General features: G+C 45.6%; 2 protein-coding genes and 1 pseudogene across 3 annotated transcripts in view; all 3 read right to left on the bottom strand.

Annotated features, from left to right (window-relative positions):
* Window positions 1-27854, bottom strand: part of LOC309550814 — a 567902-nt pseudogene that overhangs the window by 256366 nt on the left and 283682 nt on the right. The window lies entirely within an intron of this gene.
* Window positions 1-27854, bottom strand: part of LOC309548616 (uncharacterized protein) — a gene marked incomplete at both ends in the record, with an annotated part of 254414 nt that overhangs the window by 123654 nt on the left and 102906 nt on the right. The gene's annotated exons all lie outside the window — the stretch shown is intronic.
* On the bottom strand, window positions 6048-27378 carry LOC309548829 (uncharacterized protein; the record flags this gene model as incomplete). The annotated part of the gene is made up of 3 exons (XM_082248766.1): window positions 6048-6232; window positions 6317-7109; window positions 27310-27378. The coding sequence occupies 3 exons, from the start codon at window positions 27376-27378 to the stop codon at window positions 6048-6050; spliced, it is 1047 nt and encodes a 348-aa protein (XP_082104892.1).

Raw genomic sequence — 27854 nt, 5'->3', positions numbered from 1 at the left:
CCTTATACAAGCATGCAGCTTGTCAGGCCAGGAAAGAGAACGAGCAAGCGGACCAAACACCCCCTGGACCACAGCAGGACACATGCCCTCAACATGGGGGGGTTTTGTTGCTTTGGGCCAGGGGGCCTCTGCACCGCACACCCAAAAGCACCTTACTCCCATGTAGAGGAGGACAAGAGCCTCATCCCCACAACCCTGTCTGGTGGTTTTGGGGGGTCATGCGGCCAGGGGGTTCCTAGGACTTTGGAAGCAACCTTTAACAAAGGGTGGCCCCCAGATCCCAGACCCCAATCACTATGTGAATGGGTATGGGGTACATAGTACCCCTACACATTAACCACATAAATGGAAGTGTATGTGAATAACGACAGGAGACGTTTATGAAATGTTCTTAAATATCTTCATCCGGTCTTCTCCACTCTGCTCTTTGGATCTTCTCCTCTCCACTCTTCTGCTGTCCAATCTTCTGCTCTTATGTTGTCTGCTCTTTTGCCCTAGGCTCTTCTTCTTCCTCCTGTCCTCCTCCAATGCTGTTGCCGTGCATTCTGCCCGTCTCTGGTCTCTGCATCTTAATATATATACATTACAACCATGCCCTCACAATGACGTCATCATGCGTTCACACCCCTAATGAATATATAGTAAGCTCAGGAGACCGGCAGAATCATCAGCAACAGCATCGGAGGAGGACAGGAGGAAGAAGAAGAGCCTAGGGCAAAAGAGCATAAGAACAGGGTAGGTATTAACTCGAGAGGAATTTAAGATTACCTGGACACCAAATGTTTCTCTATTATTATGACCTCATGTAGGTGATTCACATTGACTCATTTTTTTTTAATTTTTACAGACCATGTTTTACATAGTTGCACATTAGCCAAATTGACCCGTGAGGCTCTCCAATGCTGCGCAGACCTGGAACAAATAAAGGAGACTGCAACGGCATTACAAATCAAAATGCGCAATTTTGTGGACATGATTGGCAAATTTTAAGCCACAATTTTACTAGGTTTTTAATGTTTGTATTGGGATGTTCCTGATGTTACAATTTTTTAAGAATGTTTTAGGGCATTTTAATTACACTCAGATGTTAAAGAGTGTACCCAAGTTTGGGAAAAGCACTTTACAACACCCTAACCCTAACCCTAACCCTAACCCTGTGAATGTTTGATACTAAAACGTTTTTACATTCAACAATGTGTGTTCAATTCTTTATTAGACTTTAGTTGGGGGGTCGAGGTCTAAAGCTGTGTAAAGAAGCACTAAATGTATGATGGCTGTCCTATTCCCATATTTACATGTTAATGAAAGCATTTTGGTCACTGCCATATGCGAGTTGCTGGAGGTGTCAATGAAATGTTAAAGATACCCCCAGTTTTAACGCATATCACAGTGCGATCTGACATTTCACACAGGATCGGATCACACAAGTTTGAACGATTGTGCGATCCTATCCTGATGCGGCTGAATAAATGCATCATGTGCGACTTTTGTGCGAGTGCAGTGCGAATTGAGCCATACAAACTGTATAGCTGATTTTCGCATGAACATCTGATCGCATGTAATAAAGGAGCAGTGCGCTACGATATTACATGCCATCAGATGTGCAGTGTGAATTGAGACATACACTTTGTATGGCTACATTCGCACTGAACACGCATACAAGTCGCACATGACCCTTTATTTCTGATGTATCTGGATTGGATCGCACAGTGCTTAACACTTGTGGAATACAATCCTGTGGAAAAAGTAAGTGGCGGGTCACCCTTATGCAATGCTGGAAGGCTGCAAAGTCGCAGACTTCCCGCATCGCATAAGTGTGACTCAACACTCAAGGTACTAGCAGTCCTAGGATTCAATATGGCATTGATATTGCCAGTAGCAATCAGTGTAGGGAGATCAGTGTAATCTATAGTGTATTGCTTGTTCGTTGCTCTAGTTCACTTTCCATTACCTATATATATAACACTTTGAGATGAACAATGATCAAGTTTCACATAACACTGACATATCCTAACATTGGTGGGCAGTGAGAAGGATGTCATAAATGAACACAACATAACAGGTGTAGGTACTTTGTTAATACCCTAATGTATTATATGAAATATATAGTATGGGCAACTTCTGGACAATGAACACCAATGTAAGGTGACATTAGATGAACCTTGGGTGTGACCTAGTTCTCAATGTGACAGGGTTTGTGTACATTTTGTGGGGTGCAGAAGGCCCTTGTATTTACACCACTGGCTAAAAAATAACACATGGCCATCATCACTTTGGATCAGCTGGTGAGAGACTACAGTCAAGAAACACACTGATGAATGTATTAACCCTTCCAAAGTCACACATATATAACACATGATTAACCCAAATAATTGTGTTTGGCATATGTGCCCAAATGATTATAATCCACAATACAGAATCATTGCAATTTTTGTTTAATGTGTTGAAAAATAATATATCTCTGACATTTATCTTGTGTGTCCAATCTTTAACAAGATTAATGGGTGTGTGACAGTGATTGCTGCCAGGACACAGCTCCTCTCCCCACGAAATAGTCCAGATATTCCTGGCGGATCTGACGGGCCCTGTGTGATGCCAATGCTGACCGTCCAACTTCCATTGACGTCATGGACTCCACTTGGTTAGAAGGTTGGGCCTCTCCACTTGTACCTGGCATAGCAGGGTCAGTATCCAGTTGCTGCAAGACATAATTTTGTGCATTCCTGCGTAGGAAGTTGTGCAAAATGCAGCAACACAAGACCACATTATCCACTTTGTACAGTGCCAGGTTTATGGACGTCAGGAATATCCGGAACCGGTTGGCCATTATCCCGAAGGCATTCTCCACAACTCTGCGAGCTCTGGACAACCGGTAGTTGTAAATCCTTTGGTCTGGGGTGAGGTTCCTCTGAGGGTAGGGCTTCATGAGATGCTCCCCAAGCGCAAAAGCCTCATCTGCGATAAACACAAAGCTCATACCCTCAACAGTTTGCTCCCTGGATGGCAGGTTCAGAGTGCCGTTCTTTAGACGACGAGCGAACTCCGTCTGATCAATAACTCCCCCATCCGAATTGCGGCCATTTTTGCCAATATCCAAAAAAATAAACTCATAGTTTGCATTAACTATGGCTAGCATGACTATACTAAAAAAACCTTTATAATTATAATAAAATGTGCCGGAATTCGGAGGGGGGACAATGCGGACGTGCTTCCCATCAATAGCACCCCCACAATTGGGAAAATTCCACTTCTCCAGAAATTGATCAGAAATCTCCAGCCATTGCTCTGCGTTTGAAGGAAACTGTGGGGAAAAAATAAAAAAAAAAAAATTAGTGCTTGAGCACATCACATTATTAATTACACACACAGTTGTCTGTTAAATGCTTATGCAACTTGCTAAAAAAATATACAACAGGAAGGCAAAGGTTTGGATATGGGGATGTAACATCTACATACATTTATTTTCAACCTCCTATTGTTCTTATATTGTAAAGGGCCATACACACTAGAAGATTCTCTGAAGACTTTTTCGTGCAGATTTACCTTTTCTATGTAGTGCAAGGGCCTACCAGATTGCATAGGATTTGAAAGTGTTTGTTGGACCTCATATTATTTGGTTTTGGTAAATCGGAAGGATAAATTGTTCTGACAATCTTCTAGTGTGTATGGCCCATTATACTCACCAGCTAGAGCTGAGATTTACAAACTACGGCCATCCAGCTGTTGCAGAACTACACATCCCATGAGGCCTTGTAATTCTCTGACATTCACAGACATGACTAGGCATGATGGAAATTGAAGTTCGTGAACAACTGGTGGCCCATAGTTTGAAGACCTCTGAACTTGAGCTTTGGTATATGCTGACTTTGAGATTTAGCATGTGGGTGGGGGGATGGGTAAGTAAAACTGGGCATTTATACATCAATTAGGGCTTGTGGTCAGTGAAGGTTTTAACATCATTACATAAACATACAGAATCATAGGTGGGAATGGATGGACTGATGTATTTTAGATAAATCATTAACTAGGTACTAAAACATTGGCCAAGGAATAATTGTTTGAGGGAAAGCAATAAAATGACCCAAATTCAAAATACTGTTAACAGGCAATGCGTTTAGGGACACATAGGAGAGAATGGTGGGGTGGTTAGTGGGTAATTTTACAAATGGTTAAAGATAATCTACATCTTTACTACTATGTGCATGCGGACAGAGGGTAGTTTACAAATAATGGCCTGTGTCAATTGCTGTACATCCAAAAACATCATAATTCAGGTGAAACTAGTAATACATGTAATGTAATGTAAAAAATCAAACATACCTTGATATAGTCCTTCTGCAAGACCTTGATGATGGCAGAGCAGGTCTCAGGGATGATGACTCCAAGAGCTTGGGGGGAGATGCCTGTGGTGAACTTCAGATCCTGCAGGCTTCTCCCTGTTGCAAGATACCTCAACGTCGCAATTAACCTTTGCTCAGGAGTAATTGCAAGCCGCATACAAGTATCCTGCTTCAGAATATAGGGGGACACCAGGGCAAGAAGACGGTAAAAGATGGGATCCGTCATCCTCAAATAATTCCTGAAGTCATCAGGATTATTTTCCTGGAGCTCCCTCAGCAAGGACATATGAGAAAATTGATCACGGTTAAGCAACCAATTTTTCGTCCAGGAGGTCCGCTTCTTCTTCCTATTGCTCGTACGTCGTCTCAGAGCCAAAACTCCAACACTAACGACAGCAACGGACGAATTCACGGTCGCCATAATAAATTCTCGAACGATGTCTCGGAAAATAGCGAAATGTCGTCAACCAAACAAATGCTACCGAAATCAGCGCGAGATGCCCAGAAGGGTCACGGCCAAACACTCACTTCCTCTTTTGTAGCGGCGAACGTGCGTGGAACGTAGTGACGTCATTTTCTGTCGGAAGACAAATGTCCTGGGCAAGTTTTAAGCACTTTTCAACAGACAAACAACAAACACACCAGTCGCGAACATTTGTAGGACGTTCTGTCGGCCGACGATCGGTACGTGTGTACGGGGCTTTAAGATTGAAGATGTGGTGGATGTCTCCTTTTGGTTTGGGAACTGTGGACAGAGAAGAACTCCTGGAACTCTTCTGGCCTTAGCTCAGTGAGATAGAGTTTGGAAGACTAATGTCATAGACAGGTTGCCAAAAGGTTTCGGGCTTTAGAAAGGGCCTCCAATGGCTGTCAATGTGGTGCCTTCTCCACTCTCCATCTCACTAATAAAACCCCAATGGATGACTCTCTATGAACTGATCACATTCCAATCACCGATCATCTAATCATTGGTAAAAAAGAAGACTCGGCACAGAATATTGTACGAAGAGTTTTTATTGGACAAGATCAGAATAAGCGATTACCACACAGTAAACGATATGAATAAAATAAAGCTTAAATCTTTTATAATAGAACAAATGTGTCAAATGTATTAATAATCATACATTGGTTGGACCAATAAAAAGCCGGCTACTTCAATAAATCAAGCTCATGTATCGTCATGATTTCCCGCCAACCCCACAGCGGGTCAGAGGGCGATGCAGGTGTAAACCAACCCCGAGTGGACTGTGGTGGTTTCACATTTGTTTATGGACTAAACAGTTCCACCCGTTACAATCCAGCGTCCATTTCCGTAGTACCAGCAGGGGGCGCACTCTGATTTTTCATTATATTTTCCTTTATTTTTAAACTTTCCCACACTCTGAACATGAAAACGGAGCCTCTAATATAAGTGTGAATTCTTTGCTGTTTGAAACGTACATAAGGAGTGAAACATTTCCCGCACACTGAACATGAAATAGAACGCTCGTCCGTATTAACTTTCTGGTTTCTAAGAAATAAACTTTTCTTTGGAAAACATTTCCCGCACTTGTAACATTAAAAAGGGTGGTCATCTGTGTGTAAGTAGGTGCTCTTAGTTAAACATTTCCCGCACTCTGCACAAGATTAGAGACGCTCGCCTGTATGAACTTTCTGGTGTCTAACAAGTAAACATTTGTACGCAAAACAATTCCCGCACTCTGAACATTAACAGGGAGGCTCATCTGTGTGTATTCTCTGATGGCTAAGAAGGCTTCCTTTACGAGTAAAACATTTCCCGCACTCTGAACATGAATAAGGAAGCTCACCTGTGTGTGTTCTCTGATGGCTAAGAAGGCTTCCTTTACGAGTAAAACATTTCCCGCACTCTGAACATGAATAAGGAAGCTCACCTGTGTGTGTTCTCTGATGGCTAAGAAGGCTTCCTTTACGAGTAAAACTTTTCCCGCACTCTGAACATGAATAGGGACGCTCACCTGTGTGTGTTCTCTGATGGCTAAGAAGGCTTCTTTTACAAGTAAAACATTTCCCGCACTCTGAACATGAAAAGGGACGCTCTCCTATGTGAATTCTCTGGTGCTGAAGAAAGTTTCCTTTTTCATTAAAACATTTCCCGCACTCAGAACATGAATAGGGAAGCTCATTTGTGTGTATTCTCTCATGTCTAAGAAGGCTTCCTTTACGATTAAAACATTTCCCGCACTCTGTACATGAATAGGGACGCTCCCCTGTGTGAATTCTCTGGTGCTTAAGAAAGCATCCTTTTTCATTAAAACATTTCCCGCACTCTGAACATGAATAGGGACGCTCCCCTGTATGAATTCTCTGGTGCTGAAGAAAATGTCCTTTTTCAATAAAACATTTCCCGCACTCAGAACATGAATAGGGAAGCTCACCTGTGTGTATTCTCTCATGTCTAAGAAGGCTTCCTTTACAATTAAAACATTTCCCGCACGTTGAACATGAATAGGGACACTCACCTGTGTGTATTCTCTGATGGTTAAGAAGGTGTCCTTTCTGAGTGAAACATTTCCCGCACTCAGAACATGAATAGGGACGCTCCCCTGTGTGAATTCTCTGGTGCTGAAAAAAGTGTCCTTTTTCATTAAAACATTTCCCGCACTCAGAACATGAATAGGTAAACTCATTTGTGTGTATTCTCTCATGTCTAAGAAGGCTTCCTTTACGATTAAAACATTTCCCGCACTTTGAACATGAATAGGGAAGCTCTCCTGTGTGTATTCTCTGATGGCTAAGAAGGCTTCTTTTCTGTTTAAAACATTTCCCGCACTCTGAACATGACAATGAATTCTCTCCTGTATGAACCCCTTTATGGTGTAAAGAAGATTCCCTGAGATGAGATGGTTTCCCGCACCCGTCTGCACTGTCAGATATTAGAGGACTATGTGAAGTATCAGGAGATTCCAATGATCTCCTCCAATGGTGAGGTCTGTCATGTATATTATGAGGAACGGGATTTACTTCTGGAGAAGATGCCATGTCATTATCTTCTGTAGTCACATCTTCCTCCGATGTCCTTCTATTCCCACCACAGAGTCCGTCTGTCAGAAGACAAGAAAAATTACCAAGAGTTTTCCACACTCATATACACTGCTCAACACTTTATAATCACAGTATAGCATCAAGTCAGGGAAACTCCTGGGATATTCATCTGGTCAGTGAAGTAGTAGAGGGGGTTGTTACCAACAGGTGCACTAGATGGGCAACAATGAGACGACCTCCAAAACAGGAATGGTTTTACAGGTGGAGGCCACTGACATTTTTCCCTACTCGTCTTTTCTGAGTGTTTGTCACTAGTTTTGCATTTGGCTGGGGTCAGTGTCACTACTGGTAGCATGAGGCCATACCTGGACCCTATAGAGGTTGCACAGGCAGTCCAACTCCTCCAGGATGGCACATCAATACCTCCCATTACCAGAAGGTTTGCTGTGTCTCCCAGCACAGTCTCAGGAGTAGGGAGGAGATTCCAGGAGACAGGCAGTTACTCTAGGGGAGCTGGACAGGGCCGTAGAAGGTCCTTAACCCATCAGCAGGACCGGTATCTGCTCCTTTGTGCAAGGAGGAACAGGATGAGGACTGCCAGAGCCCTACAAAATGACCTCCAGCAGCCACTGGTGTGAATGTCTCTGACCAAACAATCAGAAACAGACTTCATGAGGGTGGCCTGAGGGCCCAACGTCCTCTAGTCGGCGCTGTGCTCACTGCCCGGCATTGTGGAGCTCGATTGGCATTGGTCATTGAACACCAGAATTGGCAGCTCCACCACTGGCACCCTGTGCTTTTCACAGATGAGAGCAGGTTCACCCTGAGCACATGTGACAGACGTGGAAGGGTCTGGAGAAGCCGTGGTGAACGCTGAGCTGGCTGTAACATCGTTCAGTATGACCGGTTGGGTGGTGGGTCAGTGATGGTCTGGGGAGGCGTATCCATGGAGGGACGCACACACCTCTACAGGCTAGACCAGGGATGGGCAAACTTTTTGACTCGAGGGCCGCAATGGGTTCATATATTGGACCCGGGGGACGGACCAAGAGTAGATGGACGGTGTGTATGTGTGAATTAATATAAACTCAATTTAAATTTCAATGCAGATATGCCAGCGTGCCCCCTTTCAATGCAGATATGTCAGGGGGCCCCCTTTCAATGCAGATATGCCAGGGCCCCCTTTCAATGCAGATATGCCAGGGCCCCCTTTCAATGCAGATATGCCAGGCCCCCCCCCCCCCCACGCGAGACCAGTGCACTTACCTCAGGCAGTGCTTCTTTTCAGTCCCCCGATGTCTCCTCGAGTCCTCAGTCCTCCCACCTCCTCCTCGGCCAATGGCATGGGAATTGCCTTTCAGCCAATCAGGAAGCGGGAGGACCCGCTTCCTGATTGGCCAGGAGGAGGATCCGTGTGACAATAGCAAATTTTCATTTGCTATTGTCACACAAAGGATGGGCACAGAGCAGTGCGCCCCGGCCGCCACTGCCGAAGTTCCCAGGGCGGCCCGGTACCGTTTGATCCACGGTACCGGTCCGCGGCCCAGGGGTCGGGGAACACTGCGCGCTCCACGGACTGGAATAAAAAGGTCCACGGGCCGTAGTTTGCCCATTCCTGAGCTAGACAATGACACCCTGACTGCCATTAGGTATTGGGATGAAATCCTTGGACCCATTGTCAGACTATATGCTGGTGCAGTGGGTCCTGGGTTCCTCCTGGTGGACAACAATGCCCGGCCTTATGTGGCGAGAGTATGCAGCCAGTTCCTGGAGGATGAAGGAATTGATACCACTGAATGGCCCCCACGCTCGCCTGACCTGAATCCAATAGAACCACTCTGGGACATTCTGTTTCAGTTTATTCTATGCCGCCAGGTTGCACCTCAGTCTGTTCAGGACCTCAGTGAAGCCCTGGTCCAGATCTGGGAGGAAATACCCCAGGACACCATCCGTCGTTTCATTAGGCACATGCCCCGGTGTTGTCAGGCATGCATACAAGGACATGGGGGCCATACACACCACTGAGGACCATTCTGAGTTGCTGCAATGACATTTCACCAAAATGGACTCCCCTGCTGCATCATTTTTTCACTTTGATTTTCGGGGTGTCTTTGAGTTCAGCCCTCTGTAGGGTGATCATTTTCATTTCCATCAAATGATGTGGCACCCTTTCCTTCCTAACACATTACCCAGTCCATACCAGTATAGATCCTAACACATTACCCAGTCCATACCAGTATAGATCCTAACACATTACCCAATCCATACAAGTATAGATCCTAACACATTACCCTGTCCATACCAGTATAGATCCTTACATATTATCTGGTCCATACCAGTATAGATCCTAACACATTTCCAAGTCCATATCACTATAGATCCTAACACACTACCCAGTCCATACCAGTATAGATCCTAACACATTACCCTGTCCATACCAGTATAGATCCTGACATATTATCTGGTTTATACCAGTATAGATACTGACACATTACCCAGTCCATACCAGTATAGATCCTAACAGATTACCCAGACCATATCACTATAGATCCTAACACATTACCCTGTCCATACCAGTATAGATCCTAACACATTACCCTGTTCTTACCAGTATAGATCCTAACATATTATCTGGTCCATACCAGTATAGATCCTAACACATTTCCCAGTCCATATCACTATAGATCCTAACACATTACCCAGTCCATACCAGTATAGATCCTAACACATTACCCTGTCCATACCAGTATAGATCCTGACATATTATCTGGTCCATACCAGTATAGATACTGACACATTACCCAGTCCATACCAGTTTAGATCCTAACAGATTACCCAGTCCATATCACTATAGATCCTAACACATTACCCTGTCCATACCAGTATAGATCCTAACACATTACACTGTCCATACCAGTATAGATCCTAACATATTATCTGGTCCATACCAGAATAGATCCTAACACATTTCCCAGTCCATATCACTATAAATCCTAACACATTACCCAGTCCATACCAGTATAGATCCTGACATTTTCTGGTCCATACCAGTATAGATCCTGACACATTACCCAGTCCATACCAGTATAGATCCTAACACATTACCCAGTCCATACCAGTATAGATCCTAACATATTATCTGGTCCATACCAGTATAGATTCTAACACATTTCCCAGTCCATATCACTATAGATCCTAACACATTACCCAGTCCATATCACTATAGATCCTAACACATTACCCAGTCCATACCAGTATAGATCCTGACATATTATCTGGTCCATACCAGTATAGATCCTAACACATTACCCAGTCCATACCAGTATAGATATCCAGTATGATGTTTTTCTGGGTGCAATCACAACACCAAACTATGACAACTAACCAGATCAATGATACCACCCAATCAAACATCACTAAGTAAGCTTTAACCCATTCTTGTATAATTACCCGAGCTGATATCTGGAGAAGTTTTTTCCTCTTTAACTGCGTCCATCATCCCAACCTCCTCTGTAAAATGCTGATCACCCCTCACATACGTCTTTTCCTTTATAACCTCAATTTGTACATTTATCAGATCTTCATCCTAAACCAACAAAATGGCAGAAATAATATTATATACAAAAATAATAATAATAGAAGAATGATATCTCTTCGGGCTTTGGATCACTCTCCTACATTCTCATCTACCTGATGATGGTGGGGGATGGTGTGATCTTCCTGTGTGGAATCCCGGGAATACGGAGGACGGGGAATTCTCTCTGGTGGATTTCTGCAACTGGATGACTCCACCATGGTGTCCTGGTACTGCTTTCTGTGACCTTTTGGAAACTCAGCCTCCTCCATTACAAAATCCTCATCATCCTCCTCTTTTATCTCTTCTTTAATGTTAACTTGTGTGGAATCCCGGGAATACAGAGGACGGGGACATCTCTCTGGTGGATTCTCATTACTGGATCCATCTGTAGGAAACACACACACTGACTGAATACATTGTTTCTATGTGTTTATCAGATGATGGGAGATCTAGGTGGAGCCTCCGTACTGCTCTCTCCTTTACAATAAAGTCTCCTCTTACCCGGTGATGTGAGGGGCGGCTGATTCTCCATCATGACGTCTTTGTAGAAGTGGATCTACAGATCCTCAAACATCAATCCATATACCCAAACAGTTTTTGTATTTGGTGGCCATCACTCACCTGTGCTGATGTCTGGAGAAGATTCCTCCTCTTTAACTTTGTCCATCATCCCAACCTCTTCCCTGAACTGCTGATCACCCCTCACATACGTCTCTTCTTCCTCTTTAACCTCATCTTTTATATCTATCAGATTTTCATTCTAAACAAACAAAATAGCAGGGAATGGTTTCTTTAAAATGTGAGCACAAATAACCTTATACCTAAAAGTGGAATATATTTTCATACAGTCAGATCACTTTTACAATCTCTACTTCCATCTTCACCTACCTGATGATGGTGGGGGATGGTGTGATCTTCCTGTGTGGAATCCCGGGAATACAGAGGACAGGGAATTCTCTCTGGTGGGTTCCCATTACTTGATCCATCTGTAGGAAACACACACACTGACTGAATATATTGTTTCTCCGTACTGCTCTCTCTTTTACAATAAAGTCTCCTCTTACCCGGTGATAGGAGGAGCGGCTGATTCTCCATCATGACGTCCTTGTAGAGATCCTTGTGTCCTTCTAAGAATCTTCTGAGAATCCTCCTCACCTCTCCGATCAGGTCTGTGCTTTTTTAATAGAAATAAGAGCGATATCATGAGAGACGCGAGAGAAAGAAAGGTGGCAGCATTGGGTAGTGGGGGACAACAGTGTCAGTGGGGGTTGTGGAATATAGGTGAGCAGTGTGGGAAGGGGGGTGAGGAGAAGGGAACAACAGTGTTGGATGAGGAATGAGAAGTAGGGAACACGGGTGATAGATGGGGGTGAGGAATGGGGGACAGCAGTGTTAGATGGGGGACAGCGGTATTAGATGGGGGTGAGGAGCGGGGGACAGTGGTGTTAAATGGGGGGGTGAGGAATGGGGGACAGCGGTGTTAGATGGGGGTGAGTAGTGGGGGCCCAGTTGGTGTTGGGGCAGAGGACGGGATTAATGTTAGTATTGATTAGTGATGAGGAAGGAAAGCTGCTGAATATTTCCAGAGGTGAGTGTCGGGGGCACCCCAAGCTCTGCCTCCTCCCCAGATAGATTATGAGTACCTCGGCTCTGCCTGGTGAGGGCGCTACAGGAGAGCGGGAGGAAGTTTTGTTGCTCATCCTACTTATGTGATTTTACCGGGGGACTGCAATCTGATTCTCAGTGTTTTGTGTTCCTCTGTTTCTTTTCCTCCGGCATAAAAACAGAAGGAGAACATGGGTGTGGAAAGTGGGGTCCCCCAGGGTTCTGTCCTGGGACCAATCCTGTTTAATTTATTCATAAATGATCTAGAGGAGGGGATATCTAGTACAATCTCAGTATTTGCAGATGATACTAAATTAGGCATGCCAATATCTTCTATGCAGGATGTGGAAATCTTGCAAGCAGACCTGAACAAAATAACGGGGTGGGCAACCACATGGCAGATGAGGTTTAATGTAGAAAAATGTAAAGTAATGCACTTGGGTGCCAGAAACCAGAAAGCAAGCTATTCACTAGGGGGTGAACCTCTGGGTGAGTCTAGGATGGAAAAGGACTTGGGGGTACTGGTAGACAACAGGCTTGGCAGTGGCATGCAATGCCAAGCCGCCGCAAGCAAAGCCAACAGAATACTGGGATGTATAAAAAAGGGGATCCACTCCAGAAATAAAGAGATTATTCTCCCGCTCTACAAGACTCTGGTCCGGCCACATCTGGAGTATGCTGTCCAGTTCTGGGCACCGGTCCTCAGGAAGGATGTGCTGGAAGAGTCCAGAGGAGGGCAACAAAAATAATTAGGGGAATGGAGGACATCGGCTATGAGGAAAGACTACAAGCACTGAACCTATTCTCTCTGGAGAAGAGACGATTGAGGGGGGATATGATATCAATGTACAAATACTGTACTGGCGACCCTAGCATAAGGAACAAACTATTCAGAGAAAGGGAATACAATAAGACACGTGGCCACTCACTAAAACTTGAGGAAAGGCGGTTTAACCTTAAAGTGCGTAAGGGGTTCTTCACTGTAAGAGCGGTAAGGATGTGGAATTCTCTTCCACAAGCAGTCGTATCAGCGGGGAGCATAGATAGTTTCAAAAAACTATTAGATGGACACCTTAAAGACCACAACATACAGGGGTACACAATGTACGGTTAAAAGCAAACACACACACGCATCATGGGTTGAACTGGATGGACTTGTGTCTTTTTTCAACCTCACTAACTATGTAACTATGTAACATTTTCTTTATTTAATTAAAGATTATATATAGAAAATAATATCTTATTACCTCCTCTGCTGCCACTTCCAGCTACGTCTTCTCTCTTCTTCCTCCCGACTCGCTTCTGAAATTCCTAGTTATATCTGACATCACTTCCTCTGTGGAACTACATCACTTCCTGTCAGTATCTTACATCACTTCCTGTCAGTATCTTACATTACTTCCTGTCAGTATTTTACATCTCTTCCTGTTTGTACCTCATCACTTCCTGTCTGTGCGTTCCATCTGAGAGAAGTCAGGTCACCACCTTGTGGACCATATTGTAAGGTGACCAGATTTTTAAAATGAAATCCGGGGACATATTTGGTTTTTTTGGGCAAATGGTAAACTATTTTATAAGCATATTTCCTTGAAATGATCTATGCGATGTATGTGGGATGTGTTTATGGAATGATTGTATGATATATATGTTATTTCTCACATTTCGTCCATGAGACAGAAAAGAAATACGGCAGAGTCGCAATGTGCAAATAGTGGTGAAACACCCTATATAATAATAAAATGTAAAATATGCACATAAATTTTACTATGTATTGTGATTATATATGGGGGGGGAGGAGGGTCACCACTATTTGCATATTGCAGCTCTGAGATATTTCTTACCTTTTGTAGAGAGGGTGACACCATCACTACTATATTGTAATACATTGGTTGATTTGCACAGGATATTCATTTATAGGTTTTACCATTATAAGTCCATTTGTAGAATTTTATAGATGAAGTGTAGGGCAGTGCAGCATTTTTTGTTGTTTATTGTTGCACGTTAGATGAGGGAACCTATAACAAGATTCTCTTATTGCTTTTCAGATTTTTTTACTTGCATGGTAGTTGTTTTATTTGATTTGTTGTTATGTCCCCTGTATGCTGGTGGTCAGTGTGCTCCCTGTATGCTGGTGGTCAGTGTGCCCCCTGTATGCTGGTGGTCAGTGTGCCCCCTGTATGCTGGTGGTCAGTGTGCCCCCTGTATGCTGGTGGTCAGTGTGCCCCCTGTATGCTGGTGGTCAGTGTGCCCCCTGTATGCTGGTGGTCAGTGTGCCCCCTGTATGCTGGTGGTCAGTGTGCCCCCTGTATGCTGGTGCTACGTGCAGGGTGTGGGAGGATTCTACATGCAGGAGGATGCCACGTGCAGGGTGCAGGAGGATGCCAGGTGCAAGGTTCAGGAGGATGCCACATGCAGGGTTCAGGAAGATGCCACGTTCAGGGTTCAGGAAGATGCCACATGCAGGGTTCAGGAAGATGCCACATGCAGGGTTCAGGAGGATGCTACGTGCAGGGTTCAGGAGGATGCTACATACAGAGGGCAAGGCTATTACCTATTCTTTTTTCTACTGTATGTAATCACAGTATACATGTAATTATTTTTGTGTGTGTATGTTTTGTCAGTATATGTGTGAATATTATTTTCTGTGTGTGGGTGGGTCTGTGTAAGGTCACTCACACCCAGCCTATATAAAACATATACACCTCACATCACCTCACCACCAGAGATACACTACAGGAGATGGTGAGAGACTGCAGACACATTATTACAGGAGACTGCAGACATGGTACAGAAGATGGTCAGACTGCAGACATGGTACAGAAGATGGTCAGACTGCAGACATGGTACAGGAGATGGTCAGAGACTGCAGATATGGTACAAGAGATGGTCAGAGACTGCAGACATGGTACAAGAGATGGTCAGAGACTGCAGACATGGTACAGGAGATGGTCAGAGATTGCAGATATGATACAGGAGATGGTCAGAGACTGAAGACATGGTACAGGAGATGGTCAGAGACTGCAGACATGATACAGGAGATGGCCAGAGACCGCAGACATGGTACAGAAGATCGCCAGAGACTGCAGATATGATATAGGAGAGGGCCAGAGACTGCAGACATGGTACAGGAGATGGTCAGAGACTGCAGACATGGTACAGGAGATGGCCAGAGACTGCAGACATGATATAGGAGAGGGCCAGAGACTGCAGACATGGTACAGGAGATGGTCCGGGACTGCAGATATGATACAGGAGATGGTTGGAGACTGAAGACATGGTACAGGAGATGGTCAGAGATTACAGACATGATGCAGGAGACGGTCAGAGACTGCAGATATGATACAGGAGATGGTCATAGAATGAACACATGGTACAGGAGATGGCCAGAGATTGCAGACATGGTACAGGAGATGGCCAGAGACTACAGACATGGTACAGGAGATGGTCAGAGAATGAAGACATGGTACAGGAGATGGCCAGAGATTGTAGACATGGTACAGGAGATGGCCAGAGACTGCAGACATGGTACAGGAGATGGTCAGAGATTGTAGACATGGTACAGGAGATGGTCAGAGATTGCAGACATGATACAGGAGATGGTCAGAGACTGAAGACATGATACAAGAGATGGTCAGAGACTGAGATTACAGCTGAACCCGGTGTAAAAGTGTATAGTATCGCAGTGCTGATCCACTCTATTTAAACTGGCTCTGCAAGATCAAGTCAGTAATCCTCCCTTGAAAGTACAACCAAGTGACAGAAGACAGCAGCACATCCAATTTCCAAAATAAAAATTGTCTTACAAACAGTTAACTGCTGAAGATTAGTGGAGGACAGTAAACAGTTAATGGGTCTCTGAAGCTTCTAGCCTGAACCAGCAGTAAATCCTCCAACAAAACATAAAAAACCATGCAGCGCACACAGAGCTCCGGCTAAATAGCTGAACAGAAGCTGAAATGGGTAACGGCCATGTGTCCCTGGTTTTGGAGAATGCTGCTGCAGGGTCTTCTTATCAGTGTATCAGGCAATGTGCAGCTCAAGTTAGGGAGATAAAAAAGGTAAGGAGTGAGGGGAGAGGAGGCTGATTGATAACCTCACACTGCCTGAACACCGAGATATCTGGAAGACACTGCAGCCGACCAGCATTACATGTAACAGTGCTTGCTCTAATTGTAGTAATATCTTCTTGCATCTCCCTTCTGGTGCCCTCATTCAGCCCTGATCCCAGTCAAATGTGGCGGGCTGGAGAGGGGTGGGGGGAGGAGTGTTATACTGACTGCTGACTGGCTGTGGATGGAATGGAGGAGGAGCTCCACATTTCAGCCCGCCCATAGCCCACATCAGAGCTTCGATTTGACAGCTCTGCTCCACTCACTCTCACTGACACTGTGCTGGATGGATGGTCACACTGCTGAATGTACTGCTAGGCTGTCAGCAATAGGTACACCGCCCCTGAATCCGGGGACAGAATCGGGGACACACGTGGTCCGGGGACAGTGTCCTCATTCCGGGGTCTGTCCCTGGACACCGGGGATGTCTGGTCACCCTACCATATTGGGATTTTTGTACTTAGCGTACGTACGGTGATTGTAGGCGTATTTGTTCCTCGCAGCAAAACAGTTGAGTGCTCTCGGTGATGTTTTGGTTATTTGCTCTAACAGGTAACTTTTCAGGACTGGCCTTCAGGGTGTTCTCCCTTCATCTTCTTCCCAACAGTATCAGTATTTCTTGCTAGAAAACTACTTAGAACCCCCAAACATTATACAATCTTTTTTTATTTTAACAGAGACCAAAGAGAAAAAAATGGCGGTCATTGCAATTTGTTATGTCACGCGGTATTTGCACAGCGGTTTTGCAAACGCATTTTTTTAGGGGAAAAATAGACTTTAATCATTCCCCCAAATGGACGTACCCATACGTCTTTGGGGTTCAGTGGTAATAGCGGGGTGGTGGGTGCACCTACAGGCATCATCCCGGTATTATTTTGTTCAGCCGGCGATTCTGAACAAGGCAGAAGTGATCTGAGTGGATAATTAGCCACTCAATCACTTCTGCGGGTGATGGAAGGAGGTTCCACCCCCTTCTCACCGCCTCTCCCGGGCTCTCCAGTCCCATCGCAGAGGTCGGGAGCGATGTGACCGGCGGTGATGGCTGCCCTGTACACAGAGATAGGACCTGAGATCATTCCCCTCGCTCTGTAACCCTGGAGACCGGGAGCGGCGAGTATTCCCCACTTCCGGTTCTGCCCCTTTGTTTACCTGGCCACCAATCTGTCTGATCGGCTGCAGGGGGGACCAGAGGAGAGATTTGGAGCTCTAATAGACCCCCGATCTCCCCATAAAGAGGACCTGTCATGCCCTATTCCTATTACATGGGATGTTTACATTCCTTTTATTAGGAATAAAAGTGATCAAAAAAATGTAAAGGAAAAGTGTAAAAAAAGGAAATGAATAGAAAAAATTTAATAAAATAAACAATTAAAAAAATAAATAAATAAATAAAGCGCCCCCCTCCCCGTGTACTTGCACGCAGCAGTGAACACATATGTACGTCACACCCACATATGTAAACAGCGTTCAAACCACACATGTGAGGTATCGCCACGAACGTTAGAGCTAGAACAATAATTCTAGCCCAATACCTCCTCTGTAGCTCTGAACTAGTAACCCATAAAAATGTTTAAAGCGTCACCTATGGAGATTTTTAAGTACCGAAGTTTGGCGCAATTTTAACCACTTTAGCCCCGCTCACATGGAGGCTACTGCGGCAAAGTGCCGCGATCCCGTCCAGCAACGTAGTCCAGCGACGGAGGCTCGCTCCCGCTGTGTTCATTCACAGCGGGAGTTGGGCCAGGGGAGGAGCAGCGGCGATTGCCGCTGCTCTGCCCAAATCGTCGGGGATCGAGTCTGGAGATCCGCCCGCTGTGTGTAAACACAGCGGGCGGATCTCCATAGTGACAGGGACTGACAGATCGGAGTGTTCAGCATAGCTGGACATCCGATCTGTCCTTCTGTCACACAGTCACCTCCCCCCCCACACGTCAGTAAGCACCAGGCATACATTAACCCCTCCCTCTCCAATAAAATTAACCCCTTCCCTGCCAGTGTCATTTTAACAGTAACAGTGCATGTATATAGCACTGATTACTGTAGAAATGTCACTGGTACCCCCAAAAGTGTCAAAAATGTCAGTCAAGGGTCCGATCTGTCCACCGCAATGTCGCAGTCCCGCAAAAAAAAAAAAATCGCAGATCACCGCCATTACGCGTTAAAAAAAAACACCAAAAATGACAGAAATCTTTCCCTTAGTTAGTAAACGCAATAACTTTTGCGCAAACCAATCAAAATACGCTTATTGCGATTTTTTTACTAAACATAGGTAGCATAAAACAAATTGGCCAAAAATTTAAAAAAAATTTCATATAAAAAAATGTGAAAAATATTGTTATTTTTTCAAAATAAACGCTCTTTTTTTGTTTATAGCGCAAAAAGTAAAAATCACACAGGTGATCAAATACCACCAAAAGAAAGCTCTGTTTGTGGGAAAAAAAGGACGTAAATTTCGTTTGGGTACGGCGTCGCACGACCGCGCAATTGTCAGTTAAAAGTGGCGCAAAAAGTGGCCTGGACGGAAGACAGCAAAATCCTCCGGTGGTAAAGTGGTTAAAGTGTGACATGTTAGGTATCTATTTCCTCGGCGTAACATCATCTTTTACATCGTATTAAAAAATTGGGCTTTTTTTTTTAATTGATGAAACAGTTTTTGAAAAAAAAAAGAGTTTGAAAATGGCTGCGCAAATACCGTGTGACATAATAAGTTGCAACGACCACTATTTTATTCCCTAGGGTCTCTGTTGCAAAAAAAATTATATAATATTTGGAGGTTCTAAGTAATTTTCTAGCAATAAATTATGATTTTTACATGTAGGAGAGGAGTGCCAGAATAGACCAGGTATGGAAGTGGTTAAAATTGCGCACGCTCGTAGCATTGCAACAAAGTACGGTACTTAAAAATATCCATAGGCGATGCTTAAAAAGCCTTCACAGGTTACCTTTTTGGAGTTACAGAGGAGTTTTAGCGCTAGTATTACACATGTGTGGTGCGATAACCTCACATGTGTGCTGCGATTACCGTTTACATATGCATGTGTGACTAACATATGCGTTCACTTCTGCGTACAAGCACCGCGCAGGGATGGGGTCTCTTCAAATTTTTTCTTCTATTTTTTACTTTTTATTATTACACTGTCCCTTTTAATTGTTTATTTTTTATCACTTTTATTACTATTACAAAGAATGTAAACATCCCTTGTAATAGAAATAAGGACGGCAGGTCCTCTTTATGGAGACATCTGAGGTCAAAAAGACCCCAAATCTCTTCTTTAACTTTAAAAGCAAAAGATAAAAAAAAGATTTACTTCCAGCCTGGACCAGAAGTGACGTCATGACGTCGCTCCGGTCCTCCAAGGCCATAGAGGCGATGAAAGAATATCCACTCTTTGATAGTCTATGAGAGCAGCCAGCCGCACCATCGGATTGTTTTCCAGGCAAAAACGGTAAGCCCAAAAAACACCGGCAAGCGATAGGAGGGGGAGGAACATCCCTTCCCACTGCTTCGGAAAGCTCATGATCCACTCGGAATGGTTTCATGAGAAAGCCAGCCGCCAGCTGGAAAAACCAATACAATGATAGCTTCAGCCATAACCCTGGTAAACCACAACATATACATATGAGGACACCAACAATGGGGTCCACTGACACAAACAATGGGGCACAATTAATCCCACTTACACCAATGATGGGGCACTATTCCTCCCAATGAAACCAAAGATGGGGCATTGTTTTTTTTTTTCCACTGACGGGACCCTATCTACTCCCAATGGCCACAGTCCAGCCCCCCATGAATTATGAAGTAAACTGGCTCTTTTGTTTAGAAATTTTGGAGACCCCCCCTGGTCTAGAAGAACACTACTATGAGCTCCAGAACTCTCATGCAGAAGCAAAAAATTGGGTGATCCTTGGACTGAAGAGTCCGAGCCTAGGAAAAAAGAGTTTGAAATTTATCTTGGGGAACAAAAACCCTGGCCTGAGGTGTGTTTTGGATGAGACCCAGATATTCCAAGCCATGCGTTGGTTCCAGTACTGAGATCTGAAGGTTCAGGACCCAGTTGAACCTTGGCAATGTCAGGACAGTTCTAGCTATGCTGTCAGCCAGAACCTGAGCGAATGGAGGTCTTCCAGATTTCCCACAATGGGAATGCTCTAAGAGTACAGCAAGGCTAGCCCTGGGGCCAGCACCTGGGTGAACACTCAAAGTGACTACTCCCTACTTCTGAGTAGGTTTCCTGAGCCTCCAGTTCAGGGACAACCTGATTTTCAGTGCCAGGTGACCTGGACTGTCCAAAGAAGGGACTAAATTATCCCACAATGTCACAATGTTGTGCTTTTGGGGTCTGTAGTGGAACTGGGCAAATTGAGCTGTCAACAGTGGTCTCCAAACTGCAGCCCTTTGATTGCTTTTATCTGGCCCTTGGAGCACTATTTCATCCACTGAGACCAACAATGGGGCATAATTCCTCCCACTGACATCAATGATGGGCAGAATTCATCCTAATGTCACCAACCAAGGGTGCACATTTCCTCCCACTGACACCAACAATGGGGCACAATTCCTCTCACTGACATCAATGATGGGGCACAATTACTCCTACGACACCAATTATGGGGCACAATTTCTCCCATTGGACCAACGATGGGGCACAATTTCTCCCATTGGAACCAATGATGGGGCAGAATTCCTCCCAATGTCACCAACGATGGGGCACAATTCCTCCCACTGACAACAACGATGGGGCAGAATTCCTCCCACTGACAACAACGATGGGGCAGAATTCCTCCCATTGGACCAACGATGGTGCAAAATTTCTCCCATTGGCACCAACAATGGGGCACAATTCCTCCCACTGACACCAACAATGGGGCACAATTCCTCCCACTGACACCAACAATGGGGCACAATTCCTCCCATTGGTGAACACTCAAAGTGCAAAAGAGAAGATGAACCAGAGAAGCTGAAGACCCACAGCAAAGGGGAAGAATTGCTGGTGTGCCAGAAAAACAGGAACATTCAAGTATCCATCCTTGATGTCCATAGCGTTTAGAAAGTCTCATTGATTATATAAGTATTGGCAGGAAGTGTTAGATAAGCGAAATTCTGTATATGATATTGTGCTGACTCTGAATCCCGTTCAATTTCTTCTGGGTTATGTAGATTCTCCACAATGGATCATGACCAGGTAGTGGCTATTACGAGATCACTTTTTTTACAGTGAGGGAAAAAAGTATTTGATCCCCAGCTGACTTTGTACGTTGGCCCACTGACAAAAAATGATCAGACTTTAATTTTAATGGTCGATTTATTTTACCAGTGAAAGACAGAATAAGAACAAAAATATCCAAAAAAACGCATTTCTAAAAAAGTTATAAATTGATTTGCATTTTAACGAGTGAAAACATGACTTGGTACTTGGTAGCAAAACCCCTGTTGGCAATCCCAGAGTTCAGACGTTTCTTGTAGTTGGCCACCAGGTTTGCACACATCTCCGCAGGGATTTTGTCCCACTCCTATTTGCAGATTCTATCCAAGTCAATAAGGTTTCGAGGCTGACGTTTGGTAACTTGAACCTTCAGCTCCCTCCATATATTTTCTATGGGATTAGGATCTGGAGACTGGGGCCTGTACATGTGCTTTCTTGAGCAGGGGGGGGGCCTTGCGGATGCTGCAGGATTTCAGTCCTTCACGGCGTAGTGTGTTACCAATTGTTTTCTTGGTGACTATGGTCCCAGCTGCCTTGAGATCATTGACAATATTCTCCTGTGTAGTTCTGGGCTGATTGCTCACGTTCTCATGATCATTAAAACTCCACGAGGTGAGATCTTGCATGGAGCCCTAGACCGAGGGAGATTGACAGTTATTTTGTGTTTCTTCTATTTGTGAATAATCGCACCAACTGTTGTCATCCTCTCACCAAGCTGCTTGGCGATGGTCTTGTAGTCCATCCCAGCCTTGTGTATGTCTACAATCTTGTCCCTGACATCCTTGGACTTCTTTGGTTTTTGCCATGGTGGAGAGATTGGAATCTGATTGCTTCTATGGACAGCTGTCTTTTATACAGGTAACACGCTGAGATTAGGAGCATTCCCTTTAAGAGAGTGCTCCTAATCTCAGCTCATTACCTGTATAGAAAACACCTGGGAGCCAGAAATCTTTCTGATTGATAGGGGATCAAATACTTATTTCACTGATTAAAATTCAAATCAATTTATAACTTTTTTAAAATGCTTTTTTCTGGATATTTTTGTTGTTATGCTGTCTTTCACTGTTAAAATAAACCGACCATTAAAATTATAGACTGATCATTTCTTTGTCAGTGTGCAAACGTATAAAATCAGCAGGGGATCAAATACTTTTTTCCCTCACTGTAGCCCGTAAGCCTCACATTGGGTTTCACCCAGTCCTGCTACCCTCGGAGACTGGATCTGGGAAATGGATAAACGAATGTTTGAGAAATATACTCATGTTCAACGTAATGCCTCCTGGAATTTTGAAAAAGAGTTGAAAATAATGGAAGGATGCATCACATTCCAAATTTTAATTTTAATCCTAACTCTAGCGTATAATAAAGGTTGGGTATGTTCTCTCTTATTGGTGGAGAGGGACAGGTCAGGGACAACCTGGTTTTCAGTGCCAGGTGACCTGGACTGTCCACAGAACGGACCGAATTTTCCCACAATGACACGATGTTGTGTTGTTGGGGACTGGGATGGAACTGGGCAAATGGAGATATGTAGAGCAGTGATCTCCAAACTGTGGCCCAGGGGCCAGATTCCCTTTGCGTGTGTAGCACAATTCCCAGCCACGGTGCTGGATATGGGTCACCCTGGGTCACCAGTAGCAACAACAGCACATTTAAGCATGTTTCTCCAAGTGTGAACACTGAGACAAGAACCAGTCCAGTATCTTTGGGTTTTTAGATTTATTTAGGAACTTGGACGGGAGAAGGGATGAGTGGGATACTCCTGCAACTGAACTATGCACAATCTGGCGGGGACTCTGAAAAAATGCTGCTTGACGCTGGTTAACCTCCCTGGCGGTATGATTATGTCAGGAATTCTGTACCAAAAGCGGTACAATTTTTTGCATGGAAATTTGGCGTTATGTATTATAGGCCTACAATTCTTAGTAATTACTGACTTAAACCTGACCAAAACAAGACTCTAGTAGACATCCCAGATGTGATAAATTTGAAACACAAACGCATGAATTATAATCTAATCAATAATATAATTCTATTCTATATTATATAATATAACAGGACTTCCCAAACTGTGGGTCGCGACCCACTGGTGGGTCACAAGCCGAATCTGAGTGGGTCGCCGACAACGTTAGAGCAGTCAGATCAACAGTGAGAAAAAAAAAATTACCATTCAAAAGCCCACTAGGGGCGCCGGACGTATTGCTGGCTATAGGGGGGGGGGGGGCGGCTGACGTCGTTGGGGGCGGTGACTGACGCAGGCACCGTCCGACTCAGTCACCTTCCCGCCGCCATCAGCAAAGAGAGGAGCAGCCGCCGTGAACGTCTTTCGGAGCGTGGAGTGACAGGAGTCGAGCCAGCCCACTGCCCAGGACAGCAGGTAAGTGCAGGGCCGCCATCAGGGGGGTACAGCCGATACAGCTGTAGGGGGCCCGTGCACAGGGTTGCTATTGCCGACTGTGTGTCCGAGGAGGAGCGGGCCAAGCACGGAGCCAGTGATGTCATGGCACCGCTCGGCGCCTTTTACAAATAGTTAAGGAGGACTGAAGGGGGCGTGGTCGAGCACGGCATTAGAGGAAGAACCGGAGCTCCAGTCCCTCTGTAGCCTGTAGATCTTCTTGGCCGCAATACTGCCTGGATATGCTGCTCCATCCTCTGCCAGTCTGCCTGCAGCTGCTCTCTGTCCCGCTCTGACCTCTGGTGCAGTCTCCTCCCACCAGCCCGACAGGATGACATCGTGAGGAGACTGCACCGGAGGTCAGAGCGGGACAGAGAGCAGCTGCAGGCAGACTGGCAGAGGATGGAGCAGCATATGCAGGCAGTATTGCAGCCAGGAAGAAGAGAAGAAGATGGAGGGGCTGTCCCTCTCTATGCTCTGTATAAGTGCAATGTGCAGGGTGTGCAAACACTGCACCCCTATGATCTGTACAGGCCCAGATCTCTGTGCAGATGTGACAACTCACCCAGGTCCTCCCTGCTTCTGTGATGTGACCAGCCTGGCAGTGACACGGCACCGGCTCAGCACTGGCACAGAGGACACACCACACTGAGAAGATGGACACAGTGAGCATACAGGGCAAGTCTGCTAAACCAGTCTGAAAATCTCCTGTCCTATGTCTCTGATAATCTCTTGCACCATGTCCGCCATCTCCTGTACAATATCTGCAGTCTCTAAACCGTCTCCTGTAGTATGCCCGCTGTCTCTATACCGTCTTCTATAGTATGCCCGCAGGCTCTGACCATCTTCTGTAGTATGCCCGCAGTCTCTGACTGTCTCCTGTACCAAGTCTGCAGTCTCTGACCGTCTCCTGTACTATGTCTGCAGTCTCTGACCGTCTCCTGTAGTATGCCCGTTGTCTCTGACCGTCTTCTGTAGTATGTCTGCAGTCTCTGACCGTCTCCTGTAGTATGTCTCCAGTCCCTGACCATCTCCTGTCATGTCTGCAGTCTCTGACCGTCTCCTGTACTATGTCTGCAGTCTCTGACCGTCTCCTGTAGTATGCCGCTGTCTCTGACCGACTCCTGTAGTATGTCTGCAGTCACTGACCGTCTCCTGTAGTATGCCCGCTGTCTCTGACCATCTTCTGTAGTATGCCCGCAGTCTCTGACCATCTCATGTAGTATGCCCGCAGTCTCCGACCATCTCATGTAGTATGCCCGCAGTCTCTGACCATCTTCTGTAGTATGCCCGCAGTCTGACCGTCTCATGAAGTATGCCTGCAGTCTCTGACCGTCTTCTGTAGTATGTCTGCAGTCTCTGACCTTCTCCTGTAGTATGCCCGCAGTGTCTGACCGTCTCCTGTAGTATGTCTGCAGTCTCTGACCGTCTCATGTAGTATGCCCGCAGTCTCTGACCGTCTCATGTAGTATGTCCGTAGTCTCTGACCATCTCATGTAGTATGCCCGCATTCTCTGACCGTCTCATGTAGTATGTCCGTAGTCTCTGACCATCTCATGTAGTATGCCCGCAGTCTCTGACCGTCTCATGTAGTATGTCCGTAGTCTCTGTCTGACCATCTCATGTAGTATGCCCGCAGTCTCTGACCATCTTCTGTAGTATGCCCGCAGTCTCTGACCATCTCTGTAGTATGCCCACAGTGTCTGACCATTTCCTGTAGTATGCCCCCTGTCTGACTTTCTCCTGTAGTATGCCCGCTCTCTCTGACCGTCTCCTGTAGTTGGCCCGCTCTCTCTGACTGTCTCCTGTAGTTGACCCGCTCTCTGACCGTCTCCTGTAGTATGCCCGCTCTCTCTGACTGTCTCCTGTAGTTGACCCGCTCTCTGACCTTCTCCTGTAGTATGCCCCCTGTCTCTGACCGTCTCCTGTAGTATGCCCGCTGTCTCTGACCGTCTCCTGTAGTATATCTAATGGGAGAGAGGCATCCCTACTCAGACATGGCAGGGAAAAGTTCTGTCAGGGGAGAGGAGGCTGAGGGGATAGAGGCTATGAGGAGATATGAGGGACAGAGACTGCGTGTGAAACGATGAAAGCTCCTGAGGCGACAGAGCTTTTATAAAGCAATGTGTCCTCTCCACAATGTCCTCCTCTCTCTGAAGGTGGGTGCACTGAAAGACTCAGAGTGGGATAGCCAGTGGGCGGGCCCTAGGGAATGTTGGTGGTCAGCCCAGGGGGGGCCCTGGCCTAAAGCTTTGTAAGGGGCCCCAAAATTTCTGATGGCTACCCAGGGTAAGTGATTGAAGCCGCTGCAGTGGGTAACAATCCGGGCACCGTAAGTAGCAGTGGTGTGCCATGCCTGTACCTACTGTGCCATGCCTGTATATACTGTGCCATGCCGGTACCTACTGTGTTATGCCTATACCATCACCTGTGAAATGCCTATACCATCTCCTGTACCATGACCTGTGCCATGCCCTTACCATGACCTGTGACATGCCTATACCATCATCTGTGCCATGCCTGTGCCATGCCCTTACCATGACCTGTGCCATGCCTATACCATCTCCTGTACCATGACCTGTGACATGCCTGTACCATGCCTGTACCATCATCTGTGCCATGCCCTTACCATGACCTGTGCCATGCCAATACCATTTCCTGTACCATGACCTGTGCCATGCCTGTACCATGCCCTTACCATGACCTGTGCCATGCCTATACCATCATCTGTGCCATGCCCTTACTATGACCTGTGCCATGCCTATACCATCTCCTGTACCATCATCTGTGCCATGCCTGTACCATCACCTGTGCCATGTCTGTACCATGACCTGTGCCATGCCTGTACCATATCCTGTACCATGCCTATACCATCTCCTGTACCATGACCTGTGACATGCCTGTACCATGCCCTTACCATGACCTGTGTCATGCCTAGACCATCATCTGTGCCATGCCCTTACCATGACCTGTGCCTTGCCTATACCATCGCCTGTACCATGACCTGTGCCATGCCTGTACCATGACCTGTGCCATGCCTGTACCATCACCTGTGCCATGCCTGTACCATCACCTGTGCCATGGCCTGTAACATTATCTGTGCCATGGCCTGTACCATTATCTGTGCCATGACCTGTGCCATGCCCTTACCATGACCTGTGCCATGCTTATACCATCTCCTGTACCATGACCTGTGCCATGCCTATACCATCTCCTGTACCTTGACCTGTGACATGCCTGTACCATCACCTGTGCCATGCCCTTACCATGACCTGTGCCATGCTTATACCATCTCCTGTACCATGACCTGTGCCATGCCTGTACCATGACCTGTGCCATGCCTGTACCATCACCTGTGCCATGCCTATACCATCATCTGTGCCATGCCTGTACCATCACCTGTGCCATGCCCTTACCATGACCTGTGCCATTAATTAAGTGTATTCAATAATAAATTGAAAAGTATTATTTTACAAGTCATGTGTCCACAGATAGCAGCCATCTTGGCCATGACGTATTCAATTTAGGGTGTGCCCCTATCCTCAATTGACTAATTCATTTGGAAGGATTGGGAAACAGGGATTTCGGGCACAAGAGTTTTTTTTAAAAAAAGATTTC

Source organism: Pelophylax lessonae (assembly GCF_965119305.1).
Source record: "Pelophylax lessonae genome assembly, chromosome: 1".
Taxonomy (NCBI): Eukaryota; Metazoa; Chordata; class Amphibia; order Anura; family Ranidae; genus Pelophylax; species Pelophylax lessonae.
Note: the sequence above shows the minus strand (reverse complement) of the source record. Positions and strands in the feature narration are given on the sequence as shown.